This window comes from Phalangium opilio, unplaced genomic scaffold (assembly GCF_054372755.1).
Source record: "Phalangium opilio isolate 3A_F unplaced genomic scaffold, DU_Popi_V2 ptg000013l_1, whole genome shotgun sequence".
NCBI lineage: Eukaryota > Metazoa > Arthropoda > Arachnida > Opiliones > Phalangiidae > Phalangium > Phalangium opilio.
In genome coordinates this window covers 13,676,901-13,689,393 of record NW_028324148.1, presented here as the reverse complement: position 1 = coordinate 13,689,393, position 12,493 = coordinate 13,676,901, and the positions used below count along the sequence as shown (strand labels likewise).

Sequence of the window (12,493 nt, the reverse complement as noted above, 5' to 3'; positions counted from 1 at the left end):
GTGTTTTGTATTTGTAAATAAACTTTGTACAAATAAAAATAATTGTTTTAAAATTAACGCACAGAATGTTTCTTTTGTAAATATTTTTCTTAAATATTGCAATTTGTTATAAATAATTTGAGGAAAACACAGCTCACAACAACGACAAACAAAACACAGCAACACAATCGATGTTTACCCTTTTAACCTTCCCTGTAAGTAAAGCAACAAGACTGATAAACAACGAATACAACTGGCTTTAATGGAATAAACATTGAACAATATTTTTTTACAAATCTGCCCATTGAATTCCTTCCAAAAATAGTACAAGTAAATGCGTTATAATTATGATTCAAAAACGTAGTTATTCTTTTTGTTTGTTTAATACATATCCTATGGTTCAAACAGTTTCTTCTCACATCATTTCTAATCCAATTCTTAAAGAGATAGTTCCAAAGTGTCGTAGGTAGATAATTCTAAATTGTATAAACTATAATTTCAACGTTACAACACTCATTTTTCTAATAAACTCAAAACACTTCCGAAAAAATTGTTATGGACTGTTTCGAGTAATTTTTGTATTACCATAAAGTCGATGAAATTGAAAGTTATCGGCGCACAAAAATTTCCAAAAATGTCACATTCTCGATTATTTTTTAACATTTGTGTCATATGACTCATCATTTCAGCCCTTTAACTCTTTAAAGTTTTAATTTTACTGTAAAACAGCACCGTAAAATATGACAGTGCTAAAAATGGTGTAAATACAATCATTTGGTTTAATTCCTTTTCCCGTCTCAAAATTTAGCGGAAGAAATTTAATTAATTTAAATTACTACCTCGTTCGGTAGGTTTTTATTCGATTTGAATAAATTTAAAATAGTGTAGTTAGTTTCTTAACTATATAGTTGCTGGAGCTCAAATTAATTTCACGGGTATTTTAAAATCGTATCGAGTTTTATACGCATAGTGACTGTCGGCTGCTAGTGTTGAAATTATAAGAAAACCGTCCTAATCCTCCATTAAGTTACTAAATACAGTTTCGTACAATGTTTTGGGGGGAAATAGGATAAATTTTAATTAACAAAAATATTCAAGTAGTTCGAAAATTAGTAAAATAAATCCGAAATTTATCTAAAATTGTCAACCATATTGTTACCATCAAAATATAGAAATTTAGGTTTAGAAACTAGGTCAAAGAAGAAAAAGTTTTTAAGTCTAAAAATGAGCTCAAAATAGAGGAGTGTACTTCTAAAAAACTAGCTTAATTACTTCTAAAACTAGCTCAAAATAGATGATATTACTTCTAAAAGCTAGCTCAAAATACAGGAGTTTACTTCTATAAACTGGCTCAAACCGGCGAGTTTATTTCTATAAACTAGCTCAAAACAGACGAGTTTACTTCTAAAAACTAGCTCAAAATAGACGAGTTTACTTCTAAAAACTAGCTCAAAATAGACGAGTTTACTTCTAAAAACAAGCTCAAAATAGATCGAGCTTACTTCTAAAAACTAGCTCGAAATAGACGAGTTTACTTCTATAAACTAGCTCAAAATAGATGAAATTACTTCTAAAAACTAGCTCAAAATAGACGAGTTTACTTCTAAAACCTAGCTCAAAATAGACGAATTTAACTCTAGCTCAAAAAAGACGAATTTAACTCTAGCTCAAAATAGACGAATTTAACTCTAGCTCAAAAAAGACGAATTTAACTCTAACTCAAAAAAGACGAATTTAACTCAAGCTCAAAATAGACGAATTTAACTCTAGCTCAAAAAAGACGAATTTAACTCAAGCTCAAAATAGACGAATTTAACTCTAGCTCAAAAAAGACGAATTTAACTCTAGTTCAAAAAAGACGAATTTAACCCTAGCTCAAAATAGATGAATTTACATCTCAAATTTTTAGACTAAGTTAATATTACTAAAACCGTTTTAACTCTAGCTCAAAATAGATAAATTTACATCTCAAATTTTTAGACTAAATTAATATTACTAAAACCGTCGATTAAGTCCTTATTTAATGATAGTCTATCAATGTCTACAAACAAGTACAATTAACAGAAAAAACCGATAGTCACAATGCACCATAAAATCCTCGTTAACTCCATTACCACTTAATTCGTATATTCGGTATATACACTCAACAGCCGTTACGTACTTTACGTTAATGCCAAGCTCAACGATAACAAAAAAGTATACATTGCATAGTTTTCAAGTTAAAAGGAAAAAAAGACAAAAATTGTATATATATATATTTATAGATTTGTATTTTTTTACATGTAATGTATATTTAATATTTTTCTTTAAAACTGAAAATTGATTTTGTTTTTTAAATTTCCAAAAAAAACCAAAATCTTCTATTAAGCCTTACTATGTAAATATATCTGGTGATGATATGTTAAGGCAGTTTTAATTAAAATAAAATAGTATATTATAGTTAATATTATTCATATGTAATTCTACAATTATTTATAGTTATAATAATGTCCCCAAAATGTTCGTAAATCTCGTTTTAATTTTTATTTTTTTTTTTTGTGTTTTTGTGAATTATTTATTTACTACAATATAATAATATAAGTGAGCAAAGAGTTCCTATGGAAATAGACCCAGGTGGAATTTTTATAGGTTTTTATTTTTGTTGTATTTTAATGCACTGAAGGTGGAAGGTCCAACTATATATTTAGTTTGGGTTTAATTGAATTAACTGCTAATTTGTTTTAAATAATTTTGTTACAAATGATGAATTTTTTTCAATTAAATCGCGTCCGCTATTCTCCGTTTCATATAATAGTATGGCCTGTTTTAGAACGAACTAAAATAAGAGACCGAAATTACGATAAGTTCAATAGTATATTGCCAGTTTTGGATCATACTAAATTCAGAGACTGCGATATAACGATGCGTTTAATAGTATGGCCTGTTATAGAACCCACTAAACTCAGAGACCGAAATAACGATAAGTTTAATAGTATATTGCCAGTTACGGATCATACTAAACTAAGAGACCGCGATATAACGATGAGTTTAATAGTATGGCCTGTTTTATAACGCCCTAAATAACGATGTTTAATAGTATATTGCCAGTTAAGGATCATACTAAATTCAGAGACCGCGATATAACGATGAGTTTTATAGTATGGGCTGTTTTAGAACCCACTAAATTCAGACACCGAAATAACGATAAGTTCAATAGTATATTGCCAGTTTTGGATTATACTAAATTCAGAGACCGCGATATAACGATGAGTTTAATAGTATGGCCTGTTTTAGAACCCACTAATTATAAGAGACCGAAATAACGATAACTTAATAGTATATTGCCAGTTTTGGATCATACTAACTTCAGAGACCGCGATATAACGATGAGTTTAATAGTATAACCTGTTTTAGAACCCATTAAATTCAGAGACCGAAATAACGATAAGTTCAATAGTATATTGCCAGTTTTGGATCATACTAAATTCAGATACCGCGATATAACGATGAGTTTAATAGTATAGCCTGTTTTAGAGCCCACTAAATACAGAGACCGAAATAACCATAAGTTTAATAGTATATTGACAGTTTTGGATCATACTAATCTCAGAGACCGCGATATAACGATGAGTTTAATAGCATGGCCTGTTTTAGAACCCACTAAATTCAGGGACCGAAATAACGATAAGTTTAATAGTATACTGCCAATTTTCGATCATACTAATCTCAGAAACCGCGATATAACGATGAGTTTAATAGTATAGCCTGTTTTAGAACCCACTAAATTCAGAGACCGCGATATAAAGATGAGTTTAATAGTATAGCCTGTTTAAGAACAACTAAATGCAGAAACCGAAATTAAACTTTTTTAAATCAAAATTATAACCAATCGATTTAAATTTAAATTCAATTAAGTTAAAAAGTATGGCCAGTTACGGATCATACTAATTTCAGCTTCATCTAACGTAACTTATATTTGAAACTATTCAAGTTGGAAAAAATTGAAGAAAATTCACCATTTTTAACAATAAATCAATAGAAAATTTGATCTGAAACTTTAATATTGTTACATTATAGTTATGGAATCGAAATTTGAAAGCTATTCTTTTTTATTGTTTTCAAAAGTCAAGGATATCAAGCGATTTCAAAGGGGCTGTACGTTTAATTGTTATTGTTAGTAATTTAATAATTAGTAAGTTCAATTATTTCCAATCTATAATTTTTACGTTTAGGCCTATAATATTTACTAAAAAAGAAACAAACCAGTTTCGGAATATTATTACTCTTAGAATATATATATGGATTTAATTAAATATATACTGCATAGTTATTAATTAATTCGTATTAATTAAAATATTCATCAAAAACTTGGGCAATAATTACTTTAAGTAAACGTTAATCTGGTTAATATCTCTAAATACGTGAATCAGAAAACTAGCTATTTTTCTAACGTTGTTTAATGTTAATTGACTGACTAGAAAATGTATATTATTAAAATTATTAAAAGATCAATCAGATTTTAAAGAAAAATTAAATTAAAATAATAAGTGGAATGTTTAAGAAGGGTTAAAAAGTAATTTCTTTAAAGCTAGCTTAGATGGCGGCCATTTTGATTCCGACGTTTTGTTACTTTAATTTAAAGGACACGTGACTTGATCGGATTAGACCTTGGCGTCACGTGTCTCGATCTGATTAGACCTTGAAATCACGTGAATTGATCGGATTACACCTTGGAGTCACGTGTCTCGATCTGATTACGTGATTAGACCTTGAAATCACGTGAATTGATCCGATTACACCTTGGAGTCACGTCTCTCGATCTGATTAGACCTTGAAGTCACGTGTCTCGATCTGATTTGACCTTGAAGTCACGTGTCTCGATCTGATTAGACCTTGAAGTCACGTGACTTGATCGATTTATTCTTTTTAAATTTTGTCCACTCACAGTGCATGTAAAGGTCAACTTATATAATGTTAGAGTTATGTAAATTATTGAAACGTTCCGCCAAGGGGTCAAGGTCACGTAGCGGACTCCAAAATGGCCACCAAGTGGAGCTTTGTAGTCTCAAAGTCGAAAAAATCAAGTCTCAAAATTCCTAAATCTGCTAGTATTTTTAGGCCTTGTAAATTTGTTTAGGAGTTAGTTATAGATACCTTACATTGTTCATTAGTTAGTTCCGACATCTACTATCATAAAGGGTCGTACGGTGGTTTAATTAACTACGTAAAATTTTCATTAAAGCTTTGTAAAATACCTACAACAGTTGGCAAATTTTTAAATTGAGCCAATACATCTATAGTAGAGGGGGTTTTTAACGTTTAAATTTCCTACCTGGTTAGTACATTAATATGACGCACTGAGGTGCCCAAATTCAATAAGTTTACTGACTACCAAAAAAACTCAATCGCGTACGTTGGTTTTCGAAAACTTCCAGAAAATGTTCAAAAAATAGCTTTTCTCGAAGCGCGGTTTTAATATAATTTGTTTTAGGTTTTTATTATAAGTAAAATCTAGATGTCTAGCAAGCATGCGCACTTCGTATAAATTATATCATATCTGGCCTTTGAAAACGTGAGAGTTAATTAGAACTCGTAAGCAGAAACTCGACTACTTATAGATAATTAATTAAAACTCTTTGCTGTGACCGTTTAATAGTTTTCAAACCTTCGCCTTAATTTGTTAATTATTAAGGACAATGGGGTATAATTAAGGAACTGTAATATTAAAATAATCGGTGCAGGGGCGGGGCTAAATCTTTTAAATACGTCACTGCATGTTTTTTGCACCTCCCTCCATAGCACGTGACGTATTTCGAAAATTTAACTTCGCCCGTTGCTGTCGATTATTTTACAGTTTCTTCAAAATTCGTAAAATGACTTTACAATCTCGAGAAGAAAGTAATCGTCAGCAAAATCGTGGATTTACTAACGACACTTGCAATTAAAATTGCCGCGTGGCGTTCTCAGCAAGTTATAAGCATTGATGAAAATTAAAACCAGTCAGACAACCTGCGAGACGCCAGATACTCCAGCCAAGGCTTAACTTATCTTCGTTAGTGCTTTTGCCAAGGCTTAACGCATCTTGGTTGCCTGGTTGGTGCTTTAGCCAAGGCTTAAGTGTTATTTTAGCATTTTTTATGAATCGAGCCTCATTAGCAATTTTTGGAACGATTCCTTTGAAAACATTATGTTTCGTGGCCTTTAGCAATTGCCAAAACAGCCTCTGAAGGCAAGGCTTAGCGTTTCTCCATGAATCAAACCTTGTTAACATTTTTGGAACGATTCCTTTGAAAACATTATGTTTTATGATCTTTAGCAATTGCCAAAACTGTACAGCCTCTGATGGCAAGGCTTAGCGTTTCTAAAAATCGTTTTACAAGGCTTACGTATCATAGTTTAGCCTTTAATGGCAAGGCTTACGTATCATGGTTAAGCCTTTAATGGCAAGGCTTAGTATTAGAATCTTACAAGCGCAATCAAAAAATCTACGATTTTGCTTTGAATAATTAAAAAACACGGGATAATAATTATTAATTAGATTGAAACACTTTTCGTTAATACGTCGATGAAAAACGGGGGGATGGGGGGGGTTTGCTAACATTGTGTATAGATTTGTTTTTGTTACATACGCGTACACAATCATAAAATCCTGATGTGCACGTTTAAATCACTGACAAAATCTGTTTACAACTTTTATAAAATATATCTTCTTGAATATGGTATATACGTTTTACTATACTTATATCAACAAATTGCTCAAATTTAATAAAACGTCCTTAACGTTTCCGCGAAGGGCCCAATAAGCGGTTTAATATTATTGTAAATTTTATTAAAAATTTCACAATCATTTTTAAATTTGATTGAAAATTAAAGAAATACAGACGATTTTCTTGTATTTTGTTGTTTTTTTCTCGTAAACTTGTTTTTTAGGTATATTAGTGCTGGTAGCAAAATGAGAGAATTGTTTTTTACGGGATTTTTAATAATGGCCAGGTAGCGCTACGGTTTTTATATATATATATATACGTAACTTTTTGACGCCATTTAATTTTTTTTTTGTTTTTTAATAATTGTTTTTCACATATTTTTAAAATGTGCGTTTTGGAAGACTAAAATGACTACCCACGAGTCAATTTTTTTTTAAATTTATTTTGTTAATTTGTTTTTTTCTTAAAACCTGACTCAAAAATGGTTCCGCTATCGTATCGTTGATAAAACTACGTGTTAACATGCATTTTATCATTATTTTAATAATCCTATAGCTTAAGAGGAATCTGAAATGATGCAATATGTATATTATACTTGTTTTATTTTTTTTGGAGATTTTTTAGTTAAATATTTGATTTATCTAAAAATTACCAATAATTATTTATTTCACATACCTTAAAAATTAAAAATAAATTAAATAATTTATTTTTATTTAAATTATTTAAAAAATGGTATGTGAATAACCATTGGGTAAAATTTTCTATTATTGATCGTTAAAAATATCAATACCCATCCACTATAATTAATATTAATTACTTAAATCGTTTTTTTTTCTTCATTTATTTAATTGTAAAAAAATTCCTACGGAAATACTTAAACCTGTTAATACATGTATTGTAACAAAAAAAAATAATTAGGCAAGCTTTCTTGACTAGCTGCAAATTTTAAATGTTTTTTAAACTTTTTATTATTTGACAAAATGGCACTTACGAAAATTATTTACTAAACTCAAAAAAAAAAATATTTTTTTAATAATAAAAATTCTAAACTTTAGAATTATTACGCTTTTTAAATTTAATCAAAAATATTAAAAAATAATATTTTTGAATAAATTTTACAAAAAAAAAAAATAAACAGAAAATAATGTAAAAAATACAAAGACTAGGTTAGAACATTTTGTTGTTTTTTTTTTTAAATTTTAAAAATGACGCTTTAAGTGTAAAAAATCTTTTTTTTTTTACAAAGCAAAAAATGCTATGTTTTTTCATTAATATCGGTAAACTTAAATTTTTTTTCTAAATAAACTAATAGTAAGAAAAATAATAGTTAAATGATAAACCAAAAAATATTAACATCAAGCCAAATGTATAAATTGTTTTTTTTTTAAGAAAAAAAATGTGCTGAAATATCAGGTAATCTAATAAATTTTACATAATATAGTATAATATATATATATGAAACAACTTCTTTTGGTTTTGAAAAATACACGTGTAAAAAATGAAATGTTAAAGAAAAAAAAATAAAGTGCAATTTTTTACGTTTTTAAATCTTTGTTTTTTAGAAATACCTAGACTTGTTTTTTATAATATTATTTATAACCATTAAATACAGGGTTCAAAATTGTAACCCTGTTTAATAAAAACATGGCTATTTATTTAATATCGTTTGTTTTTTAAATATTCGTCAAGATAATTCTAGTATATTGTCAACAAGAGAAAAATATTTATTTTTATTTACGGGAGCTCAATATGGACCTCCATTTTTGTTTATTTGTTTGTTTGTTAAGATAAGGTAAACTTAGTAAAGTGTTGTGGAAAAATTGGGGAAGGTTTTGTTTTTTATGAAACTTGTTTTTTACGCGTCGGTTAAATCTTTCAACCTTTATATCTATGAGAAATAAAAATAAATTTTTGTTTTTTGTTTTTTACAGGCTAGGTTTTTTTTAGAACTGAGCCTATTTTGTTGTTTTTAAGTACACCCTTAATTGAATATTATTGTTTTTTAAATATAAATCATCACATAGTGCAACTTGTTTTTTATAGTTTGTTTTTATCAGGGGAAATTTTTTTCTAAGTAGTTTTTTAGGCCCTAAATTTTTTAATTAAATTTTCTAATTAATATTAATTAATTAATTTGTACTAAGATAAACAAAAATACCAAAACAAAAAATTGTTAGATCCCTTTTCTGACTGATGGAATTCCAATTTTTTTAAAAATAAAATAAAAAAATTGTTTTTGTCTTTAATAATATATAATTAGTTACTAGGGCGATTTAAATTTTTTAATTACTAATTACTCATTAATAGGAACAGATAGGACATACTAAAGGTTGTTTAAACGGAAACTACATAACTGAAAATGTTTTTTAAAACCATTGTTTTTTAGAGAATTTGAGGATTTTCTGACATAATTTTTATCGGAATTTTGTTTTTGTTTTTTTTTTTGTAAATTTAAAGTTTGGTGACGTCGTACTAATACTACAATAGGCCAGTCCATAATCCATTACCCGCGTTTCAAAATAATCCGTGTTAACTTTTGGTATCCAACTGTAATGTAAATATTGCAAAAGTAACGTTACATCGAGTTACGTTAATTGCATTGTTAACTAAATCTAACGCTAAATATTTCAAGGAAATTTTGCTTCAGATGCAAGTAAGTAGGAGGTACCGTTCAAGCTCACTTAGCGTGTATGTATCTATGCTTCAATTGCCATTTTTCAACCAAAAAAACCCCCTCAGTTAAGGTAAAAATGTTAACTTTTCAAAAATAAAATTCCCCTAAGTCCAATTTCAAAAAAAAAAGCAAAAACCTAATTTGACCAATAAAATTACCTGAAATGCAAAAAACAAATTCCAAATTCATATTTAGGCCTTTTCAAACATCTAATTTTTAAAAGTAAACAAACATTTTCAGTTTTGTAGGCTCCATTTAAATAAGTCAATTTTTAACCAAAAAATCTTTTTTTTTTTGAAATTTTTTTTGATTAAATTTTGACTTTTTCGGGTTTTTTTAATATTTAATTAAAAGGGATTTATTTTTTCCTTCAACGTTAACGTGGTCGTCAATTTTTCGTCGATCTTTTTTAAGTTTTTGGTCAAAATATGCATCAATATTTTTTCCTCTTGTTTTTTTTTAAACAATAAAAAATGTTTATGAGCAAAAACGGTAACAATAATAAAAAGTTCTTATATATCACAGGCAATTTCTATATAATGTTATTTTTGTCAGTGAAATTTTTCAAATCGCGGAAAAATACAAACAGGCCTAAAATATGAAAAAACTTTTTTTTTCTAAAAAATGAAACATTTTTTTTAGGAGATTTTTGTCGATTTTTTTTTGTTTTTTGTTTGTTTTTCTTTTTAAAGTCTTTGGCTATATAATAAGTTTCGCTACAAAATGGAAGGATTTTTTGTTAAACTTTCAAAGCGTGATACATTTTTTTATACAGCCACCAATGCAACATGATTTAAATAAAGTTTTTTTTTAAACTCAAGGTCCTCAGCATTAAATGGGAAAATATATTGTGATTGGACGTAACAACATAAAGCCCTTTTTAAGAGCTTTAAAAATAACCAAATTTGATCAAAATCGATACATAAATAAAAAAGTTATTACGGATTTTAAAAAATATAAATTGAAATAACTTCTTAAAAACAAAAAAAAATATTTGATTTCGCGAAAATTTTTTAAATTCTTAATATTATTTAACACAAACCCAAGATTCTAGTTTTTTGAATGTAGTTTAATAAAGCCATAAATCTCTTTCTGCAGGAATATTAAGTTTAATATTTCTGAAAAACAAGTTTAATTTTTCGAAAAAACAAGTTTTTAAAAAGACTCATAACTTCTATATTTACGAACCGATTTTGATCAAACTGGTTTCAATTCAAAGCTCTTAATAAGCTTAATCCAAATCCAACGAAAAAACACTGAATTTTGGATAAGAAAATCCAAATATAGACATTTTTTTAACATAAGGAAGTTAAATTTTAATAAATACCTCATCCTTTTTATCTAAGCTTAAAAGTCAAGATTAGTAGTTAAAGGAAAAAGGATTTTATAGGTAAATTTAACTATTAAGGTTTAAAAATAAATACTTATTGCATCTTTTAGTTATAATATGCTGTAATAGAACGGTATAGGTAGATATAGGAGTTTGCGTAAATCTCAAAATCAAAATGGGGCGTATTCAAAACGGCATCAAACTTTGAAATAAAAAAAACCCACAGAGCCACACAAGTATATCTTTAAAATTGGCGTTATAATTTAACTCGCCAATTAACAATTGTACTAATTAAAAAGGGGTGTAAATCAAAAAATACTTTCTGATAAATGTATTTTCTTATTTTGTTTTTTACATAGTTACGTGTGGCTAAATGTTTTTCTTTATAATCTCTTTTCGTCAAAACTAGTAAACATACTTCGGTAATGTAATGTTATTATTAATCTTTCTTTTTAAGACACTTGAAATTTCAATAATTAAAAAAATAATTACCCAAAAACAAAATTGTTTTTTGGGCCTCAAAATTATAGGAAAAAAAAAAAATTAACCGAAATAAAATAAATGTAAATAACGGAGTTTAATTATCCCCAATTTTTTTATCTTTTTTAATTATTAGTTAATATAAATCTTTAAAAATAAAACGTTAACTTTTTTTGTGTAGGAATAAATAAACTCCGTAATGGTGGGGGAGTAGAAATTCTGGGGTATTTAAATTTTGGGGGGAAGGGGGGGAAGCTGCGGGGTAACTAAATAAAAAAATTAATAATAATAATATATTTGTTTATTTGTAAACACGCGATGCGCACGCACCTTCAAGGGGTGACGTGTTTTCGCTATCGGCTTTTGTTCCCAACATCCCAAACCAAACCAAGGCTTAGCTAGTTCTTCATTCCGTTGAGTTGTTCTTTTGAATCTTTTCAAAGAACGAACTGCGGTCTTACATAATATACAAGGTGTTCAAAATGAGAACGTGATGGTTATTCTTAGCTAGCGTAACGATGTATCCTTCGGAGGTGATCTTAAGTCCGCAACAACGACTGACCTTAACGTAGGGGCATTCAAATTCCGATAGAATGGAACCCTCTCGCGAAAATACAACAACGTGGAAACGATTTCCGTGACTGTCTCCTACTAAGACGTCACCGGCGTCACTGATGTCAATACCGTTTGGAAAGTTAGTGATGTTTTCGCAGCCAATTCTGCGAAGGAAGTTGCCCTCTTCGCTGAACACAATAACACAGTGTCCCTTGATTTTTCATTAAAAAAATTGTTATTTCCGTGAGATCTCCAGAGCCCACTTCATAATTACACCTGGGCTCATATTTAGCATTGCTCGAAGCAATCAGGGTTTAATATACCAAACGATACCCCTGACTTTTTTATTAAAATGTTTTAAATCCCTGACTTACCACGACCATTTCAAAAATCCCAGACTTTTCCCTGACAATTTCGAAAATCCCAGACTTTTCCCTGACAATTTCGAAAATCCCAGACTTTTCCCTGACAATTTCGAAAATCCCAGACTTTTCCCTGACAATTTCGAAAATCCCAGACTTTTCCCTGACAATTTCGAAAATCCCAGACTTTTCCCTGACAATTTCGAAGATCCCCGACTTTTCCCTGACCATTTCGAAAATCCCCGACTTCTCCCTGACCATTTCGAAATCCCCCGTCTTTTCCTTGACCATTTTGAAATTCCCGACATTTCCTTGACCATTTTGAAATTTCCCGACTTCTCCCTGACCATTTCGAAATCCCCCGTCTTTTCCCTGACCATTTCGAAAATCCCCGACTCTTCCCTGACCATTTCGAAATTCCCCGACT

General features: G+C 29.0%; 1 protein-coding gene across 6 annotated transcripts in view; it reads right to left on the bottom strand.

Annotated features, from left to right (window-relative positions):
• Positions 1–216: 216 nt before the first annotated feature.
• Positions 217–12,493, bottom strand: part of mei-P26 (E3 ubiquitin-protein ligase meiotic P26) — a 38,947-nt gene continuing 26,670 nt past the window's right edge. For 2 of the 6 annotated variants that reach the window (XM_089864698.1, XM_089864699.1), the window contains exon 13: positions 217–11,915. In XM_089864698.1, the coding sequence (XP_089720824.1) occupies positions 11,607–11,915 (309 nt within the window). In that variant the 3' untranslated portion in view covers positions 217–11,606. The remainder of the gene's footprint in view (positions 11,916–12,493) is intronic. The other 4 variants (XR_016381349.1, XR_016381350.1, XR_016381351.1 and 1 more) reach the window with 4 other exon arrangements.